The sequence below is a fragment of the Mercenaria mercenaria genome, chromosome 14, assembly GCF_021730395.1.
Source record: "Mercenaria mercenaria strain notata chromosome 14, MADL_Memer_1, whole genome shotgun sequence".
In the NCBI taxonomy this organism is placed as follows: Eukaryota; Metazoa; Mollusca; class Bivalvia; order Venerida; family Veneridae; genus Mercenaria; species Mercenaria mercenaria.
In genome coordinates, this window is record NC_069374.1 from 60,025,847 (window position 1) to 60,048,203 (window position 22,357).

At 35.9% G+C, this 22,357-nt stretch overlaps 1 protein-coding gene across 1 annotated transcript in view; it reads right to left on the bottom strand.

The window, feature by feature from the left end:
* The window catches only part of LOC123527003 (protein ELYS-like), a 49,238-nt gene that overhangs the window by 20,252 nt on the left and 6,629 nt on the right, over positions 1–22,357 (bottom strand). Inside the window, exons 2-22 of the mRNA XM_053523623.1 lie at positions 19,515–19,633; positions 18,363–18,619; positions 17,893–18,022; positions 17,296–17,439; positions 16,425–16,605; positions 15,848–15,970; positions 15,124–15,380; positions 14,571–14,709; positions 14,186–14,276; positions 13,431–13,524; positions 10,999–11,186; positions 8,545–8,635; positions 7,687–7,776; positions 6,515–6,655; positions 5,815–5,919; positions 5,026–5,122; positions 4,089–4,203; positions 3,024–3,137; positions 2,411–2,512; positions 1,528–1,718; positions 690–784 (exon numbers count right to left, since the gene is read on the bottom strand). Coding sequence (XP_053379598.1) covers positions 690–784; positions 1,528–1,718; positions 2,411–2,512; positions 3,024–3,137; positions 4,089–4,203; positions 5,026–5,122; positions 5,815–5,919; positions 6,515–6,655; positions 7,687–7,776; positions 8,545–8,635; positions 10,999–11,186; positions 13,431–13,524; positions 14,186–14,276; positions 14,571–14,709; positions 15,124–15,380; positions 15,848–15,970; positions 16,425–16,605; positions 17,296–17,439; positions 17,893–18,022; positions 18,363–18,619; positions 19,515–19,626 — 2,857 coding nt within the window. The 5' untranslated portion in view covers positions 19,627–19,633. The remainder of the gene's footprint in view (positions 1–689; positions 785–1,527; positions 1,719–2,410; positions 2,513–3,023; positions 3,138–4,088; positions 4,204–5,025; positions 5,123–5,814; positions 5,920–6,514; positions 6,656–7,686; positions 7,777–8,544; positions 8,636–10,998; positions 11,187–13,430; positions 13,525–14,185; positions 14,277–14,570; positions 14,710–15,123; positions 15,381–15,847; positions 15,971–16,424; positions 16,606–17,295; positions 17,440–17,892; positions 18,023–18,362; positions 18,620–19,514; positions 19,634–22,357) is intronic.

A 22,357-nucleotide genomic window follows, 5' to 3' on the forward strand; every position in this document is an offset into this window, starting at 1 on the left:
GTAAAGCATTTTGTGTTACGGTAATGCACCTATAATGACACTGCAATTTCCACGTGATAACATATTTTGATCATGCAATTTGGCACTCTTTGGACATACAATAGCTTAAAGCACACGTAACTGTCTGTAAAAACAGGAAAATGCAGAAATCACATAATTATGGAAAGTATGTAAGTTGCCAATGTTAAAACATATTACTTTTGATGCTATGAAATTTTGTAGTTTTATAATATGTTGCTAGGTGTTATTTATGCCTTTTCTGAAAATTGTCTTCCAGCAAGTCTAAATTGGGACACTAATACGCATAAATCTTCAACTGGCTCTTCCAGAACAGCTTATTATAAACTGTATTCCAGTCAAAATACATTATTTCATTGAAATATTAGTTCACACGAGTACAAAAATTGTATGGTCCCCTTATAACTTTAGCACATCAAAAAACAGGCCTAGCCGCCTTGGATTCCATTTGAAATTCTATGCCTAAAAGCCTACTTTCTAAAACCTGACAAGTCATTTTTTCAACTGAGTTATACAGGGCAATTCTTGCAGTCAATAACCTGAAATAAGCACTATAACTCTTAAAAAATCACAGGCCTGTAAAAATGTAAGCATGCTTGTAAAGTATATAATATATGACCTCTGTTTTGCTTCATACTATGTACTTTTGTCTCTTCAGTTTTACTACTTACTTTGTTGACAGCCGAGGAAGAGATGAGAGAGTAGATCATTCATGTTGTTCTTGTCTCGACACATCCTCTGATACTCCAATGCTTCTGCTGTCAACCTAATCATAATAAATACACGCTCTGTAAGTCAACATGTTAGGCCATTCCCTTGTCTAGCCGCTTAGTTTAGGTTTGGCTGAAGAATTTCAGTTTGTTCAGTGCCTATTTCTTTAAATGTGAACTATACTGATATAACACTAATAAATACTGATGCTAGAATTACCTCAAATATTATCTGAAATACTTTGCAAACTTTATCATTAAATGGTTTTGAACCGTTTCTAGGGACTAAATTTCTTTTAAATAATGCTTTTTAAGTCATCAACTGTAATACATGCATATTATAACTTTCAAACTTGCACTCATATCCTATTACTTTTCGAGTTAGTGAATTTAAACAAGCAATGCATATACAACAGTAATCTTTTATTCAATAAACTTACATTGACAAAGATTTTTTGTAGGACATGCAGGTCATCCAGAAAACAATACAATCTAACCTATACTGTCAAAGACTCTAAACAACGCCAATATTTCACTGTAATGTTTGAAATTTTCTTCCTTCAAAATAAATTACTAGTAACCCCTTTAAAGCAAACCCTCTGTACAGTAAATGCATTTCACTGTATACATTTGCTATAAACAGAGTTATAACATTTTGAATATCTGTCATTCTACATGTAAGTCTATTTTTAAAGCTTTAAACATTGATGACTACCTAGGCTTCCCTGCTGTGCACAGACTCATTGTGTACCACAATACTTTATTCTGTTTATTCCAAATTATTCCTATTTCCACTTACTCATTAGCCAGCAGAACTGTCAGTTTCAGTTTCACCTCCTCCGGTGTTGTCAGGGCAGGCTGTACGCTGGTGATGTACCTGAGGGCCATCTTGGCATCACCTTGGTACAGCAATGCCTTGATAATCCTCTTGTGCTGCCACCTGCTGAACTCCGCCCTCACCATCGGGTCCAACATCAAACTTAATGCTTCCTGTAGCCAGAAGAGAACAGGTAATTATATGAGCATAATCTACATGATAAGAATATCTCGTCAAACAACATGAATCATGTCATGGCACAGTAAACGACCAAGGCATACAGATGATGTAAAATTATTTAGTCTAATGAAATTTGCAATACTTTTATAACCTAGTTCAAAGAAATTATCCATTCCATGTGAACAAAAACATGAATATATTTCAGCCTGTGTCCAAAGACCAAACATAAATTATGCATTTATAAAATATTAAAATTTTGTTTCCTTGGAAACATTTCATTTGTAATCACATTGATACAATTTAAGTCATATTGCAAATTTCCAGCATTTGGTGGTTGACAGCCTAATGTTGTTTTTTGTTGGGTTTAATGTAGCACCGACACAATTACCGGTCATATGGCGAGTTTCCCGCTTTGATGGTGGAAGAAGACCCCAGGTGCCCCTACATTCATTATTTCATCATGGGCGGGCACCTGGGTAGAACCACTGACCATTCATAAGTCAGCTAACATGAAGAATGCAATGCCCCAAGTGAGGCTTGATCCCACATCGTTTAAGTCAGTGACCTTAACAACTTGGCCATGGAGGCCACCTCCCAGGAACAAAAGATTAATGAAAAGGAGCTATAATAGAGCATTATCACGATCAGGCAAAGGTAAAACTAAAATAACAGATCTGGATATTACCTCAAAATCTCTGTGGTCAAGCAACCAGAACGCCTGCATTAACTTCACTAGTGTCTGTGGTAGGTTGAATCTACGAGCAAATCCACTCACTTTCTCTGAAAACTGTAAATAGTTCATAGGTATATAGACTAGTAAAGGTAACTAAAATTATCATTTGTTCATAGTTCTGGAAGGAAGTATACACTCTGAAAGGTTTAAAAACAGAAAACTAACATGTAGAGACTTCAGAAATTGATATTGTTTACCTTTTTAGAAAACAAAACCACATCAGAGCAAACATGGTCTATGTGTACACAATGAAGAAGCAACAGTTCTGCTCACACACATTAATATGTTATTCTGCACACAAAAAAATAGGCTGTTGCTGAAGGACAGGGAAAACAGTCCTAATATCAATCAACCCTCACAACATTTTGTAACATGTTCCCAGACCCTAGCTGAATTTCTTTCTCCCCAAAACCCTGAACATCAACTTCTAAAATATTTTGAAATGGATTTTAACTGAACAGTAAAAAATATCACACTTAGAGAAACTTCTGTATGACCCTGTGCTTATCTTTCCATATAAAGTAACCAGAATGTAAAAATTTTTCCTTCAAAAGAAATGACTTACTGTTTCGTTTTCATCAGAGCTGTCAACAGACACCAAGTCTAGGAGTAGGTAGAGAACCAGGCAGTGTTTAGACAGCATATCACAGTTCTCAAGCAGGTATGATGATAACAATGCCTGAAAATGATATATATCATATCTATATGAAAACATGCACTGACTTTAAGGTCTTTATTTAGAACTCCAGACATTTTAGCTAACAACGATAAACAAGAATTTCGCAAAGTCAAGTGTGTTTGGTTTAGACACTGAACACTTTTTTCAATACCATTTCAGTTATGCCACAACAACTGTGCCTATAGGCCTAAGTTCATCAGATTAACCTTTAGTCTGGTGTCTGCAAATGATTTTGCCTTTGCGACCAGTGCAGACCAAGATTAGCCTGCATGTCCTGATCATGGTCTGCACCGTTTGCTATTCAGTCAGTAAATTTTTAATGAACACCATTCCAATAATAAATGGAATAGCCCAAATTGAATGATGGACCAGTCTATTTTAGAAATTGAGCAGACAAAATGTTTTAGTCTGAAACTTAAGTCTTAAGAACAGAAAATATTCAATTTGCCGTACCTTTTTAAAATAATTAATACTTGTGAAGTTTCACAGAGCTGAACGTAGTTATAGAATACACATTTAAACCAAGTTATATTATGATATGTGATAAGTGAACAATGATATAACTTAAAGAACAGTTAGCAATATAAAGTGTAAGCTTAAATTTCAGACATAAAATTAAGATGAATATGGATTTTGTATTCTGTATTGGTACCAAAGTCAGCATCACATGTATAAGTGGTGCAGGATGAATGATTTCACTTACAGTTTTCTGTAAAACATTTACTATGCCCAGGAGTCAAAACTCAATTGCAGTACAAATTAAAAAGTATAACATTTCTTTTTGTATTGTAGTAGTCAAGTTGATAAAACTGTACAATTCAAAGGAATTACTCATTTGTTTTCAACTTTAGGAAGATTTCATTTATAAACGAGTTTACCCGTAGCTTTATCTCTCAATGTGTCATTTTACCTTTCATCTTACTACCAGAACTACACAATCAGAATACCTACATGTAAGCTAGGTGGAGGATATAGACCAGTGCCTCCTTCTCTCTCCCACACATCCTGTACACCCATTGTCTCCACCAGCCCGTCTATCATCAGCATGTTTGTCTCATCTACTTCACTATACAAACACAATAAGTTATACTGTTTGTTAGTTACATATGTAGTTTCTTCATATAAAATAATCATCTTCAATTGTATCTTTTTCCAGACATCTGACATGGTTAAGTCAGGATCATTTTTTCCTTCATAAATTTACATAACAATAGTTGCAACTTCAAACAGTTTCATAAACACATAACTTTGAAGGAACGTTTCTGAAAAAAGTATTTCCTTATTCCTTAAGACGGATTTTACTTTTGACATATAAGCCAGCAAATAGTATTGATTTTGTTTGTTTTGGGTTTAACGCCGTTTTTCAACAGTATTTCAGCCATGTAACGGCGGGCAGTTAACCTAACCAGTGTTCCTGGATTCTGTACCAGTACAAACCTGTTCTCCGCAAGTAACTGCCAACTTCCCCACATGAATCAGAGGTGGAGGACTAATGATATCAGACACAATGTCGTTTATCAAATAGTCATGGAGAACATAAGCCCCACCTGAGGATCGAACTCGCGACCCTGAGATCCGTAGACCAACGCTCTTACCTACTGAGCTAAGCGGGCGGCCGCGCAAATAGTAATGAAGGCCTTCACAGAAATGATTCATATCATGATAAACATCTCCAGATCATTTCTAGCATAGCTGCATTTAAGACAAGTGAAAGCAGATTTCTGGTACTTCTATTGAAATTTTCAATCAGTTCAGCTCCTAATTAGTTACACTGAGCCATTTTATAGTGATAACTTGCCACAGAAAAACTTCCAACTCGGAAATTGAATATTTTGGACCTTTCAATATCTTAAGTTCAATAGTATGAACTTAATCTATGTATACCTACCTATGTATATTCTGCAGCTCGGTTCTCCTATTTTTGTAAGCTGTCATCAGACTGGTTGCCGGGTAACAGTAAAGTCCACCAAGAGTTACCTCAGTGTCTGAAATATCATAGCAACTTGAGCATAGCTTTCTATATCTTACTTTAGTGCCATGTTTTATTTTTGTAAATAAAGGAGTGACAACATGCATTTACCTAAGCTAAAGTGACATAATGTGTTTATTTCTACATTTTTTAAACAAGTATATGTTGTGTATTAACATAAAAAGACACAGGCTACATTCTACATTAAACAGATCTGGAAGAGCCCAGGTACCCTTCAAGCATGACATATCTAGAGGAACCCAGATCACCTCCAAGCATGAACTATCAAAATTTCAAAAACAAACTGGCTGACTTTTTTTCAGTTGAGCTCCATGTCCAGTGAAAACCCACAATGAGGAAGGGTAAGTGATTCAAAGTCAGCCACATTAACCTCTCCACCAGTTGCCCTTTAACCCTTACCTCGTTGAATTTCTACAATGAACATGTCCATCTTTCAGTCTGGACAGTACCAGAACTGTTAAAACAGGTGCATACTAAAAACATACTGACTGAAAAGTGAACAGTGCAGATCATGATCAGACTGCACAGATGGACAGGCTGATCATGATCTGCACTGGTCGCAAAGGCAGAATCTATTGTATCCAATACGATAAGGGTTAAATTAGAATTTTTCACAAAGTTAATAACACAATTTTCACTTCATCCTGAAGTTTAAGATACATAAACAGAAAGAGATCAATAACTTACCATCATCCTCGGGTAGAAGTCCTGCTCCTACAAACCAGAGAACTACACTGAGGTGTTGTGACAGCAGACTGGTCACTAGTATCTTACTCTGTAACTCCGCCTCTCCTGAAAACATATACAATGTCTCCTCTGTTAATCACACCTCCAAACTGTAAGCCCCTCCCTACATTGTCAGTTGCTTTCCAGTTTATATTTCAGTAAATTACCATAACCTCTTCATATATGCAACAAACCGTTAATCTTTGCTCCAGCAAGATTGCACAATATAAATATTTACACAAGAGACAAAACATGAAAAATTATAACTTCCTAAAAGTATTTACGATTAATTTTGTAGAAAAAATGTCATAATTTGTCAATGATGCATGATAAAGACAAAAATAACTTCAAATCAATCATAAAGCAAAATAACTCAAACTGATTTTGTATTTTGCAGGAATAGACTTGTGTCAAGTTGTAAACACTTTAAACACGTTGGAAGCTGACTCAAGACAAGTTCATCAGATATGCTTATCTAATAACTGCCATGGCAACCAACCATGGACGACAATTGTTTTTTTGTGTCATTCAATGTCAACAATTTATAACCAAGCCTTTAGAACAATGAAGTAGTGGTGAAGTAGTGGTGGCATTACTGTGTTAACAATTTTAAATTTACTAAGCCTTAAAACCGATGTTTTTATCATCAAAATGACTTTACCTTGCTCTGTGATAGGCCCAGTCTGTGTAAGGAATGTCTTGAAGAGAGACACAAGGTGTGCAAGTCGTTGATTACATAACACCAGTGTCTGCAGGGAACGCTGATCTAGATTCAACCCAGAGTAGTTATACAGGGTAACACCTACAATATTATAGTTTAAATGCAATTATAACAATATTACAGCCAACCAATTCAAGCATAATTATGCTGTCAAACTTAACAAATGCATATATGTCCAATGTCACAGGGTGAGAAAAATGTGCAGCCAGACTGGGACTCGAACCCGGGGCCTCAGAATACTGTTCCGATGCTCTACCAACTGAGCTACCCAGCCGCCTACTCATTTTCTCCCCGTTTTAATATTCAAGTTCTATTACGTGACATATTCCCTCACCATTTTGAAATTCGTCCTTGAATTTCAGCGGGTACTTTATATATAAGCAATTACAGGCGTCAGAGGCTAACCATTGTAATACTGTCACGGTCCCATGTTGGGCGCCAAATGTCACTGGGTGAGAAAAATGTGCAGCTAGACCGGGACTCGAACCCGGGCCCTCGGAATACCCTTCCGATGTTCTACCGACTGAGCTACCCAGCCGCCTACTCATTTTCTCCCAGTTGTAATATTCAAGTTTTATACTGTGACATAAAAAAAGTTCTAAAAGTAAATGGAAGTCTGCATACATGAACAATAAGAAACGGATATATATAATTCTGGATGCAATATGCTTCAGAAGGTTTACAAGTTGTGGTATCTATATAAGAAACTAGCTGTACTTGGGTTACAACTCAAGATAACACTGAAATTCTATAATCTTCAGTTTGTATTTATTAAACCATTTTATAACATTAATAGTAATTCAGTAGGTATAATGTTCTAATCATTTCTGATGGGAGTTTTCATTTGGTCCATCACCCTTCCATTTCTTCTACATGCCAGCTACAGCAATTTTGCTTTTGAAAGAAGGGCTCAATCTCACAATTGCCAGGGCAATCCAAATTTCAGAAAGTGATCTTTATCATTCTGCCAAGGACACTCAATATCCAAATCAAGTGTAAAAACAGCTACATAAAATGACACCTGAGCCTTGTACTAATGAATTTAATGTCAAAATAAAAACTGTAAAATAAAATCCATAAAATATATTCTAGGAAATGAAGAGCTATCTTACAGATTGAATCAATCTTGTGTTTTGTACTGGAGACCATTTCCCATGCCCAGTCCAGCAAGAACTTCAATGTACAGCCTTGATTCTCGTATTCTAAAAATACAAATATGACATAATACTGTTCATACTGTTGTAGAGGCCAAATATGAATAAATCCATAAAAACATAAATATAGTCTAATTATCGCACAGTCTTAATTTTAAACATTTATTGACTCAGTGAGTACAAACATACATAACAAAGGCTAGACAAAAATTTCAAGCTTCTACAGTGGAAAAGGAGAAATACTGCCCATTAAAGCCATTATTTAAAACACAAGTCACATATCAGCAGATGAACAATAGCTTATAATCTGTATAGCGTGAATGCAATACACAAGAAGAAATCAGGTCTATGCCCTCTGGACTGTGTAAACCAGTGCATTCAATTATCGAGAAGCCAAAGGGACCCCCCAAGAGATTTTTGATTGGCTTTAATGTTACACAATTGGGAAGTAATGCTGTTCAATATATGTAGGTGTCTCATCATCCAACTTGACTGGCTCTTTCAGTATGGGAAACACCTTAATTTACTTTACTTATAGGTCAATTTACAACTTTAAAGCTTAATATGGCGGAGTAAAGCCCCAGGTCCCCTCAGGCATTATTTAAGGCATGTAGAGGCAACTGGGTGGTATCATCAGCCTTCTGTAAGCCAGCTGGATAGCTTTCTCAGACACATGAACGAATTCTACACCTTAAGTGAGGTTTTAAACCCAAGCTGAGAGGGGCAAGTGATTCGAAGTAAGCAACCTTAATCATTCAGCCAGGGGGGTCCTAAGGGACCCAAAAAGACGTTGGTATGTAAGTGAGCACATATTACCTCCTGCTGCCCAGGTTGTGACACATGTCTTCAGGAAACTGATCATGTTATACTCTAGTGCCAGACCTAGCAGTAATTCTCTCTTAGCAACCTGAAACAATATAGCTCAATACATTAAATATCTACAGTATGTAATAGTTCTCACATTCAATCAAAATTTCCAGCTCAGTTACCAAGTTACCAGTAAGTTACTCTTAGGTGCAAATTTTGTACCAGTGATTCCACCAAATTCATCAGCAATTTAAGATTGGCTCTGATTTTAATTCTCATTTTCTGTATTTTATGAAACTCAGCTAAAATAAACAATATTTATACTTTCCTGCACAGATTAATTCTTGAATTATATCAAATAGATTACATATTACTCCACTGTCACCAGGTGATCATGAAACTACTTAAGGCTAAATATTAACCATCTGTAAGTTTGCACAAGGAATCCATTGTCTTGTGAACCATTGCAAAACTGCAGGTCAGAAGTTCTATAAGCAACCTAAGAAAGTCTGAGAACTCTCTTTAAAGCTACAGATAAGCTTACTTCATAACTCTTCTTATTAATCTTACACATAAACCCTGTACTTAAAACAAAAAATATTGTACCTGTGACATAAAACTTATAACATACAACATTGTATTTATAACATAAACCTTGTACTTTCGACATAAAACATTGTACTTTCAACATAAAATACTACTTATTAAGACAAAACACTGTATTTATAACACAAACTTTGAACTTGTAACATAAACTTGTACTTATCTTTTACTTATAACATAAACCTTGTACTTGTAACATAAGCATTGTACTTAAAGCATACACTAAGTACTTATAAGTAACAACAAGAGGACCATGAAGGTCCTGAATCGCTCACCTCTTCCCACATGACCCAGTTTTGAGTATGACGTCGTTTTTTCTATTATTTTACATAGTGACCTAGTTTTTGAGCTCATGTGACCCAGTTTTGAACTTGACCTAGATATTATCAAGATAAAAATTCTGACCAATTTTCAAGAAGATACATTGAAAAATATGGTCTCTAAAGAGGTCACAAGGTTTTTCTATTATTTGACCTATTGACCTAGTTTTCAAAGGTACGTGACCCTGTTTTGAATTTTACCTAGATATCATCAAGGTGAACATTCTCACTAATTAAAATATGGCCTCTAGAGAGGTCACAAGGTTTTTCTATTTTTATACCTACTGGCCTAGTTTTTGACCGCACATGATCCAGTTTCGAAACTGACCTAGATATCATCAAGGTGAACATTCAGATCAATTTTCATGAAGATCCATTGAAAAATATGGCCTCTAGAGAGGTCAAAAGATTTTAATAATTTTAGACCTACTGACCTAGTTTTTGACCGCAGTTGACCCAGTTTCAAACTTGACCTAGATATCATCAAGATGAACATTCAGACCAACTTTCATACAGATCCCATGAAAAGTATGGCCTCTAGAGAGGTCACAAAGTTTTTTTATTATCTGACCTACTGACCTAGTTTTTTAAGGCATGTGACCCAGTTTCAAATCTGACCTAGATATCATCAAGGTGAACACTCTGACCAATTTTTATGGAGATCCATTCAAAAGTATGGCCTCTAGAGAGGTCACAAGGTTTTTCTATTTTTAGACCTACTGACCTAGTTTTTGACCGCACATGACCCTGTTTCGAACTTGACCTAGATATCATCAAGATGAACATTCAGACCAACTTTCATATAGATCCCATGAAAAATATGGCCTTTAGAGAGGTCACAAGGTTTTTCTATTATTTGACCTACTGACCTAGTTTTTGAAGGCACGTGACCCACTTTCAAACTTGACCTAGATATCATCAAGGTGAACATTCTGACCAATTTTCATGAAGATCTCATGAAATATATGGCCTCTAGAGAGGTCACAAGGTTTTTCTATTTTTAGACCTACTGACCTAGTTTTTGACCGCACGTGACCCAGTTTCGAATTTGACCTAGATATCATCAAGATGAACATTCAGACCAACTTTCATACAGATCCCATGAAAAATGTGGCCTTTAGAGAGGTCACAAGGTTTTTCTATTATTTGACCTACTGACCTAGTTTTTGATGGCACGTGACCCAGTTTCAAATTTGACCTAGATATCATCAAGGTGAACATTCTGACCAATTTTCATGAAGATCTCATGAAATATATGGCCTCTAGAGAGGTCACAAGGTTTTTCTATTTTTAGACCTACTGACCTAGTTTTTGAAGGCACGTGACCCAGTTTCGAACTTGACCTAGATATCATCAAGATGAACATTCTGACCAACTTTCATAAAGATCCCATGAAAAATGTGACCTCTAGAGTGGTCACAAGCAAAAGTTTACGGACTCACACACGCACGGACGACGGACACTGCGCGATCACAAAAGCTCACCTTGTCACTTTGTGACAGGTGAGCTAAAAATAAGGTACTTAAAACTTAGATATTACCATATTTGGATTGCTTGATACAATATCTACAGGCCTAGGTAGCAAGCCGACATGTACACACAGGTTATAGAGATCTAGAGGTTGTATGAGAGTGCTGGGTCCCTTTGTCTCCATACTTGCCAATACCTGACGCTGGGAACCAAGGAACTGGGCTTCAACTATTCCAGTCTCAAATATCAAAGAAACATCTGCAAAAAAAAAAAACCTTCTCTTTACCACACAAAACCATGACTCACTTTTTTATCAAAATATTTAAATCATACAACATTCCATAAATTTTCAATCTCTTAAGAATATTAGTTTGCTCTCCATAGTAATTTTGTTGGGTTCTGTATCACAACTGCATGGCCACTTTCCAGTTTTTCATAGTGGAGGGAAAAATTATGTGCCTTTCCATTAATGATTTCAAGCATGGGAGAGCACCTGGTTACAACCATTTCATAAGCCAGCTCGATGGTTTGTCACAACAACCCACCATTGTCAGAGGCAAGTGCTTAAATGAGTGATACAAGAATAAACTAGAAATGTGTCACAGACACGGATGCTCCCGCAACTTGAGAAAGGTCACAGGCATGGCACTGTTCACAAACTAAAGAAGGACCCTTGGCCCTACTGTAAACCTAGAAATGTTCGCGGATCTATGTTTCGCGTTTTTCAAAACGTGGACATTTTCGCAGATACAAACATTCGCGGAATCAAATCCATCGCGAATCCTGCGAAAATGAAGTCACAAGTAAACATATTTAGTATACTAAGATAAGTATCACAGCATAGTTGCATTGGTAGTATTCTCGAAAACGTTCAGTTTTTTGTATCCTTTAATTATAAATGTACCCCAATCATTTTCATCCAGATCAACGGTTATTCACACCCTCGATTATTGACAGTCAGTAAATTGCTGTTATTACACTGTCATTTGTTTGCCATTTAAAGCAGGCGATTAAACCACACTTAGCAGAAACAGACACAATATTTTACTTACAAATAATATATCGCATTGGCTGTCGATAGATGCATATTGTTTCTGTTTTTATCCCGTTTGCCTGACGGGTCGATATTGAAAACTTTTTTTTTAAGGCTGTTACATCATACAGAAATAACTTGTCAATCAATTGGGTTAATGTAGATTTGTGCACTCATTTTATACAATTATGGTACTAGAATTTGAGTTATTAATATCCAGGTATGTGTAAGTACAGAACCATTTTATAGCGATCTATTTAAGCTGAAGCTAGAATCTTTCGCGTTTTTGTTAGATCAGTTTTTCGCGGCTATTTAATTTCATGGAAATATACTACCCGCGAAAGCCGCTAATTTAAAAAGCGCGAAAACATTTCTAGGTTTACAGTATTTATTTACCAAAAAAAAAAAAAATTGTAGGAAAACCAGAAAATTTAGTAATCTGTTTATGTAGTGAAAATTGGCTAAGTTCAAGCAAAGACTGTGACCTTGACCTTTGAGATAGTGAAATGGTTATTGCGCAGAACACATTGTCTATCCATACTTATCATTTATGTTAAATTAATTTGAAATCGGACAATGCATGTCAAAGTTATGGACCGGACACGAAGACCACATTATCAGTATATATGTAGTGAAAATTGTCTAAGTTAAACAAAGGACTGTGACCTTGACCTCTGAGCTAGTGCAATGGTTTCCCACATGACATATCATCTATTCATGCTGATCTTTTTTGTCAAATTATTCTGAAATTGGACCATGCATTTCAAAGTAATGGCCTGGACATGAAGACCACTTATGTAGTGAAAATTGGCTAAGTTCACCCAAGGACTGTGACCTTGACGTTTGAGCTAGTGAAATGGTTTTGCGCATGACACAGCGTCTATCCATGCTAATCATTTGTGTCAAATTATTCTGAAATTGGAGCATGCGTGTCTAAAGTTATGGCCCGGACACGAACACAACCCTTTCCCGAACACACAAACACAGTGTCACACACATAAACACAAACGGACAGGGGTAACACTATATGCCTCCCCAATTTTATGGCAGGGGCATAACTACTGTCTACTTCTTGCATATAAAAAATTAAAAAGAAATATCACATTATATTGCCTTAAATCTATTCTCGACAGATTTTTTTTGGTAGATTCTAAACACACAAAATCAAATATACCAAACAATATAACATTTCCATTTATTTTATCTGCAATGTACACCTAAAGGGTTATTTTGGTAGAATCTAAAAAGCTTGATTTCAACAAAATTAATATGTTTTTAATCATTAGCCTGCTGCAGCAAGTGATACTGCCTTTGCGACCAGTGCAGACCAAGATGAGCCAGTCAGAAAATTTTCAGTGAACACCCCTTTTAATGATAAGTGGTATTGCCCAAACTGAAAGACAGACCAGTCCGTTTTAGAAATTTAACAGGGTAATGGTTAAGAAAAGAAGATGAAAATATAAACTTACTGAAAGCTAGAGAAGCAGGGTAGAAGTATTGATCTGGTGGAACAGGGGAGTTGTTGCTGAATTTCCTCAGTCTGTCTGCACTCACATGTACCATCTGTAAAATTTACAGAGCTAATATGCCATTTTCTCATAAAATATTGAATATTTAAAGACAACATTTAACATAAACTATGTCAGAATGTCAAATTATACAATGTGTTTCTGTTAACTTTTTCTCAAATTCAATTTAACATGAAAATAAAATATATAAAATTCATAAAGAAGCATATCTTTGTGAAATTTACATATTCAACAGCAATTCTCTGTATATCCTGACTATTTCTCTGACGAAAAACAAGCATTATGGTTAAACCATCAAAAGATTTGATCCTGCATTACCCACAGACCAATAAACCAAGAAAATCCAATTTAGAAGAGTGCTTAACATTTATCAATTCAGCTTCTTTGTTTGAAGACATATCTGACAGCTATTAACTACATACTACCAGTATGTCACTGGTAACTACAGCTGGTCTGACCTTATAAAAGGAATTCAGCCAGCTAACTTCAAAAATTTTCTTATAAGCCAGTACAATGCCATCCCTGTAGAGCAATATCACAGAGAATATGGAAATCTGTTTGTTAACCTCAGGTGACTGCTCTAAGGGGGTAAATTTACAAAGCAACATTTCTAAAGGAAAATAAAATTTCTGTTTTTACAGGGAGGTATCTTATCTCCACAGGTATCATATTACCAAGAGGTTAGATTGTATTACCAACAAGCTGTCATTGCCTGCCCTCTCAGCTGCCTCGTCTAGTCGACATGAACAAAAGTACGCACATGTGTCTGTAGATCCACTTGCATATCTGTAACACATGTAACATCATTAATCAGCTTCTGTAATTACTACTTGACAATTTACATGCAAAATACAACTCTCCTAAAACTGATAAAAAGAGAAAACGTATGTATGTTATTGTTTTATTAATTCAATAATAAAGGAAAACAAATTTTCAGCACTAAGATCAGTATTCACCAAATATTTCAGCACAAAAGACAGCCCTTATTTCATTATATCTCAACATATTTTGATGCACAATCTCCAAGTATCGCAAAATCATACATGTGTTTTAGTATTTATTGTTGAAATGAGACAATACCTGATTGATGAAGGCATCTGAGCATGATACCATCTGTTGATGTCAAATATAGCAAGATGACGTCCAACTTTAGAGGATAGGTTTCCTTCTGTCGCCTCCCATACAAATACACACAGACTTAGGTCTGGACCTGGGCTACCTAGAGAGTGAGAGCATCAAATATAATGCATAACATGCAGACCATTTTTAACTACGGAGCTTTCTTCTGAAAATAAGTCTTTCATTTCGGTGGTATTGTAAGCCAGGAAGTATCACTTTTTTAAATTTTTTCTTCTGCATGTTATGGCATTTTTCTTGAAAGCAGACAGGACTCCATGCATAAAATTATTATCTTACAGGAATTACCCTGGCTCCGAAGTTTTATTGACTTCACTGCTTCAACTTTTTATATGTCCTGATTTCAGACCTAGCTTCTGACATGGCCAAGATTATGAAAATCAGACCAGCTTTTATTGAGTTTTAATGAAAGCAATGTGCATGCATCTTCAATGACAAAATAGCAAGAGAAAAATAATGGTAGTTTAACAGAACTTCAAATAGCAATATAACTTACTCTCTTCAAATGATTCATTTTCATCCAATTTAGTGGGTGCTTGATAATGTGGATCCATTAGCGTGTAGCATGAGACCACACGACTTCCACCGTCATAATTTGTACCAAACTGTACAAGTTTGGAGGTGAGTTCATGATCCAACCGAAGACAAACAGATGTCAGTTCTTCATAGTATACACCATAGTTACTGTAATAAATCTTGTGATTAAAGGCCAGCTGATACATGGATATACAGCTTACAGACTCCAACCCCTGACTGAAAATAAAACATACAATATAAGGTCAAAATCCAAAATCAAGAAAACAAAACCTGAAAATAAAACCACAGTCTCTGTGGTATGGACTTGCATCAGCTGAAATACAGCTGCAGAAATAACCTGAATATTAATGAAAGTAGTCCGGGCACAGGTCAAATATGAAACTAGATTTCAACCTGGCCTTACATAGACTATGATTTCTGTCAATATGTATTTATTTGTGAAATACAAGTCATACTTTGATATATCCAAAGATACAGGCATATGATACAGAACAGAACAGTCTGCTTTAATGCCAAGCACAGCAATAGTTAGTTTAGAACTAAAGCCCAGAGTAGTTTATGCCTGATACTTAATTTTAGTTATACTCAGCATTACAATCTTTGGTTCATTTTTTACCATTGCATTCAGTTTATGGACACATATGAGAATCTCGGATAATAAATCAAGAAGGTTGCAGGCTTACTCTTCATTCTCCTTCTGTCCCCTGGCAATCCAGATATAGCAGAAATTTTTGGGATCATTTTCTGGTTCCTGGTACGTTACATGCGTAACTGGCATGGGTTCCGGCTCAAGTCTACTACTGTACCTATCAATAAGAAAATATAATCTCAAAATGAGATGTGTTTACTTGGACTGGAGGCTTAAGATTGCTGATTTTGTTTTTTCTTAGAATGAGGCAAACACAGTCAACTGGAAATAGATTTTTTTTAAACTTTACCATCATGATCAAAAGCTTTTTTGAACAATTCCTACTCCAAAAATCTTTTTCACTGCAAGGAAATTTCTTCTAAACAACTGAAGAACTACATGTCAATTTAAAAGGACCATGATGTTCAGTTTTGCTTTGTAGTAGTCTGTCCAGAAAATACTACTCTACTACTGGCTAAAGGTGAAGTATTTCACCTCTGCATAAAAAGTTGACTCAATACAGAAGTGTCAGTCTTGTTCAAATTCATGTGCCCTGTTTTTTTCTTTACATGTAATATATGCATACTTCTTATATTTAAACATAGCTTGCAAGTATAAAAAGAAATACATACTCTAAAACTGGAATGTTTAGTTTCCACAGCTGGTAGCAGCCAAAGCTAAAACCTACAACCAGTAAACCTGTCTGAGGAATGTACTTGAGACAGGAAACTGTGACACAGTCTGTACGGAATGTTTTCATAACCAGTCCATCTGGCTTTTGGTACTCAAATCCATTTCTGTTTATCATACTCTCTAAAAAAGATACATATGATAAAATTCAGACAGAAGCCTTGATGAAAAACAGAAACCCCTTGAAATCTACATTCTAATGTCTGAAATCTCTTATCTCTTATATATGCAAGTTCTGGCAATCAAGGCCAGAATCCAGGACAAGTCTGAAAAATCTCAGGTCTATGTCATAGTCATACATAAAGTGAAGGCAACTTGAAAACAAAGTCCCTTAAAATGCACAACTACTTTGAAAGGCATAAAGCGTTAGATAGTTTCATAGTAACTCACACTTTCTTTGTATTTAGAATCAACATGTTTCAAAAGTTTAAGCTGATCTACAAGCTAATTTGCATGTTTTACACTAGAGAGCCTGTAAGTGGCCAATAAGCTGCATGCCATTGGATACCGATGGGTCCATAACATATCATCTGATTACTTAAGTGTCATAGTGAGCTGAAGACCTTGAGGTATACAGTAAAATCTCTGCTTCCCTTTTCACAGTTCAAATTTAGCAAGATTCTCTTCTTGTATATTTTCTCTGATACATGGAGATAAACTTACCATGTGGTTTTACTGCGAGAAGCAGACCTTGAGACAGCGAACCTGTCAGTTCTCTATATCTCTGAGAATTTGTATTGACATGAAGACTGGGAGACATATAGCAGAACTCTCAGTTCTCTTTATCTTTCATACATGGATGCACAAACTTACCATTGAGTGTCATAGCTAGATGTAGGCCTTGAGACATACAATGAAACCTTTGGTTCTCTATGTCTCTGATACGTGGAGAGATAAAATGTAGTTTGCTTGGAACTTCTTCATCTGAGAAAAATTCACTATCATCTGTACACATGTCTGAAAAGGAAAACAATTTGTAAATGGTAAACTACATGTAATTGATTACCTTTTCATTAGCTATGATTTCACATTTTAGATTGTTGAAATCAATGTTCATGAATAACATTACAAGGCGGCTAAAATCGTATGCCTTCTGCACAGCCTGTTTTGAAACGTGTTGTAATAATTTTGACTACAGTTGATTGTAACTCACTTACTAGCACATGTACATGAAATAAGTACTGTTTAAACCAAGCACAGCGTAGAATGACTGCAAACATTTTCTCTTTATTATAATTTAGTGAAGGAAAAGAAACAAAACAAGACGAAGCATGATCAAACATCAGACATAAAATGAACAGAACTTAGGTTCCAGAGTTAAGCACAATGTCTGAAATAGCTCAATATCAGTAAGTAGATGAATAAATTGGGACCATATGATACTGACACAGGCCCTACATTCTACCTTACCAACAAGATAGACTTTTCCTGTGTTAGTTCCAACAGCCACGAGTCCACAGAAATAACGAAGATGTTCGCTGAGAGCCCATCTTGGCACGTGGCTTGCTGTGTATGTAGACACTACCTCAACCTCTGTAACCTGGTAATGCAGAAACAAAAAACAATTTATTTTATCAAATTCACATTAGATTTTGTTAAACTTTCTTACAAATGTCCTGTCAAAATAAACAGTTTTATAACAATTTTGGTGAAGTAACAAAGGCATATTCCTACACAGTTCCAGATATGACAAAAACCAACAAAAAATTCATTTAACAGTTTTGAACATCTTTTTTTTACATTAGAAAAGTTTTCCTTTAACAGACAGCCCTGCCTATAAGTATCAAAGATACTAGGAAAGTAGAATAATGTAACTAGGATTTAATTTTTAACTCACTAATGGCAGTTCTATTATCGCAAAACAGAAAACAGGGACTTACGGGATGTGGTATTTCAACAGCTTTGATCACTTTGGACAGAGAAACATCAAATACACACAGCAGGCCAACTGGCGAGGCATTACAAACTCCTACAAGCAGCTTCAATGTCTGACCCACCCCAAACTCCTCCACGCATGTGACATTGGTGTGTTCATCACTGAGGATACGCCCAAACTGCCAGGCAGCCAGACGTTTACCTGTGGAGACATCAACCACCTCTAGCAACGCTCCCCTCACAATCCACCCACACTTGCCATCTGAAATATACACAACTTCAAATGAATATAAACAACTTTAAATATTCAATACATTATGTAAGTTATTATAAGCAACTTCAAGCCTGAAACATACTGTGAAATCATTAATATTTGTGGGGGACTAATTTTCGTGGATTTTGTGGCAGAGTCAATCCACAAAATTTAATCCCAACTAACAAGTAAAATTCCCATTCATTTTATGTTCAAAAGTTGAAATCCACGAATTCATATCCCAATGAAATTGCTGTTCTGACCAAAACCACGGAAGTTCATGCACACGAAATTAAATGATTTTACAGTAGACTTAGGAATGGCAAACATTCAATTTCCCATGACTTGACCTATAGCATAATCATACTGCTGAAATGTTGCTGATAAATCTTTGCTGCAAATAGAAGATTCCTGTCAAGCTGATAGTGCTCTTTATACACTGTTGATAGTGTTTGAGAAAAATGAAAATTAAGCATATTATCAAAACCCAAATTTCAGACTTTGAAAAGTTATCCTGTAAATTTCAACATCTGTTTACTTTTTAAACAGTATTTGGCAGCAAAAACTGCATACAACTGTCACCTTGAGAAACACTGCTACAGCAACTATAAAGCGAAGAAAGAATAACGTGATACAAGTCCAGCCTATTCTTTTCCCTAGCATTTGCCCTGTCTATTAGTTGCAATTTCAAGAAGTGACCATACATTGTGTGCAACACCTAAAATACCAATAACCACCTCTATAATCCTAGAAATATTATACTCAACACGATTAACAAATTCTCTGGTATCTCTTTGCTACTAATCAACAGATTCCCTTGACCCTACAAGCATAGAAATGTGCTAAAAGTATATCATTTCATCAGACACTGAAGTTACAAAAGAACCACCGACAACTGTTTTACCTTTTGACACTCCGGAAAAAGCACCAGCCGGCTGATCTTCTAAACATGCTAATGTTGACAGCTGAAATGGTTTCACAGCTGAGACATGGTGAGGCTCAAACCCCGGTCGCATTTTAACCCTTTAAAACATGAAAAAAAGCCATTCACAGGTCAAATTAACAATTAAAATATATTGTTACATTTGTAACATCATTTAATTTCAATAGTAGTATACAATTCTGTGATTTCAGCTTGTTTTGGGGGACATTATTTTGTCATTTTTCATTACAAAACTAAAGGAAATTTTATCCTCATTGTTGGATTCCAATTTTGTTAATTGTATGAAATCAACAAAATATGACTCCAAACTATGAAATTAAACAGATTTGAAACTCTCACAAAAACATAGAGCAAACCAAATGTGATATTGTATACCAACAAGGTTGCTTTTTTTTTTTGCTCTTACCTTGATAAGTATCTAGATGACTTATAGACAGAACAGTGTTCTTTCCACTATTTTGAGAATGGGACTGGGGCCTAAATACTTTTGGGGAAACAAGAGGGCCATGAAGGCCCTATATCGCTCACCTGACCTATTGACCAAGTTTCATAAAGATATGGTCATAAATGAGATCTCTAAAATGTTAACTAGTTTTTCCTTTGATTTGACCTGGTGCCCTAGTTTTTGACCCCACATGACCCAGATTCGAATTTGACCTAAAGATCATCAAAATTAACATTCTGACCAACTTTCAGGAAGATACAGTCATAAATGTGGTCTCTAGAGTGTTAACAAGCTTTTCCTTTGGTTTGATTTTGTGACCTAGCTTTTGACCCCACCTGACCAAGATTTGAACTGGACCTATAGATCATCAAGATCAACATTCTGACCAAATTTCATAAAGATATAGTCTTAAATGTGACCTCTACAGTGTTAACTAGCTTTTCCTCAGATTTGACCTGGTGACCTAGTTTTTGATCCTACATGACCCAGATTCAAACTGGACCTTGAGACTATCAAGATTAACATTCTGACCAAAATTCATGAAGATATAGTCATAAATGTGGCCTCTACAGTGTTAAAAAGCTTTTCTTTTGATTTGACCAGGTGACCTAGTTTTTGACCCCAGATGACCCAATATTGAATTCGTCCAAGATTTTACTGGGGATAACACTCTGACCAAGTTCCATTAAGATTGGGCCAAAATTGTGACCTCTAGAGTGTTAATAAGCTTTTCCTTTGATTTAACCTGGTGACCTAGTTTTTGACCCCAGATGACCCAATATCGAACTCGTCCAAGATTTTATTGAGAGTAATATTCTGACCAAGTTTCATTAAGACTGGGCCGAAATTATGACCTCTAGAGTGTTAACAAGCTTTTCCTTTGATTTGACCTGGTGACCTAGTTTTTGACCCCAGATGACCCAATATCGAATTCGTCCAAGACTTTATTGAGAGTAATATTCTGACCAAGTTTCATTAAGATTGGGCCAAAATTGCGACCTCTAGAGTGTTAACAAGCTTTTCCTTTGATCTGACCTGGTGACCTAGTTTTTAACCCCAGATGACCCAATATCGAACTCGTCCAAGATTTTATTGAGGGTAACATTCTGACCAAGTTTCATTAAGATTGGGCCAAAATTGTGACCTCTAGAGTGTTAACAGTCAAATTGTTGACGAAGGACGGACACAGGGTGATCACAAAAGCTCACCTTTGTGCTCAGGTGAGCTTAATATGCGTCATAAAATACCTAAATTCGGATTTTTTTATATCAGGATAAATTAACTAGCAATACTTTTTTTTATAAGTTTTATAAAAAAATATATTAAAGTTATATTTACTCACTGAAAACAAATATATATAATATATTCCACAAGAAAACATGTATCTCTGATTGAGACATGACTATGTTGTGTGTTTCATTATCACTTTGACCATTGTCTTAATGATTCCACCCTCTTACACCCTTACTGTAAGTTAAACTGCTTTAAATTTCTATATTTTTACTATTGGTTTCACTTAGACTAGACAATGTTAGATATAGCTGTTGTATTAGTGTGGTAATTTGAGCAGTAGACAAATCTGTAGTTTTAAGGTCTGTCTGATAAACAACACATTAATTTTTGGCATACTCTTCGCATCATTTTTATTGATTTTCTTAGCATAATACTTACTTTTGTAGACGATACATGTTTACTATCGACAGATGTTGTCGTTTCAAGGGCAATAACTCTGTAATAAGCGCAAAGATTCTCAAGAAGAATGCCAAGTGTGAAAGGCAATATGCATTCTTCCAAAAGATGTCATCCAGTATTGGTGACACTACATCGTCACAAACAGATAACTGTGATTGTTGAACAGCAAAATATCCCACTAATTTGTTTGTTTGTGCTGCAACAATGTTTTTTTCCTGCAACCTCTTTACATTTTATCAGCGTAAAATTGTTTACAAAGCGTCCAAATAACACCGATCAGCTGAAAGAATGGTCCTGTGATTTTTCCGATAAATTGCAACCTGTTCTGCGGGGCTAAATTTGGCGAATCAGATTGACTGATAATCGTTCTTGCGTGGAGGAACGCTCTAGTGACTCGGCGAAGTTTTAAATTATGCCCCGAGGTGTAAATCGATATTGACACGTTGTGTTTTGTCTTCGTGTATCAGATGATCCGTTAAATTGCGTCATTGAGAAAGATCAGATCGACGATTATCTTGTAGGCGCCAATGAAATTCGCCAATTGAAGATTTTTAGTGCCAGAAATTACAATTTGTCGCATTTGGCGCCATTGGCGACCGACAGCGGGAACCCTGAAGGGGCAGGACTTTCGAACTTAAGACGCATCAAAAAAATTTCCGCGAGTCAA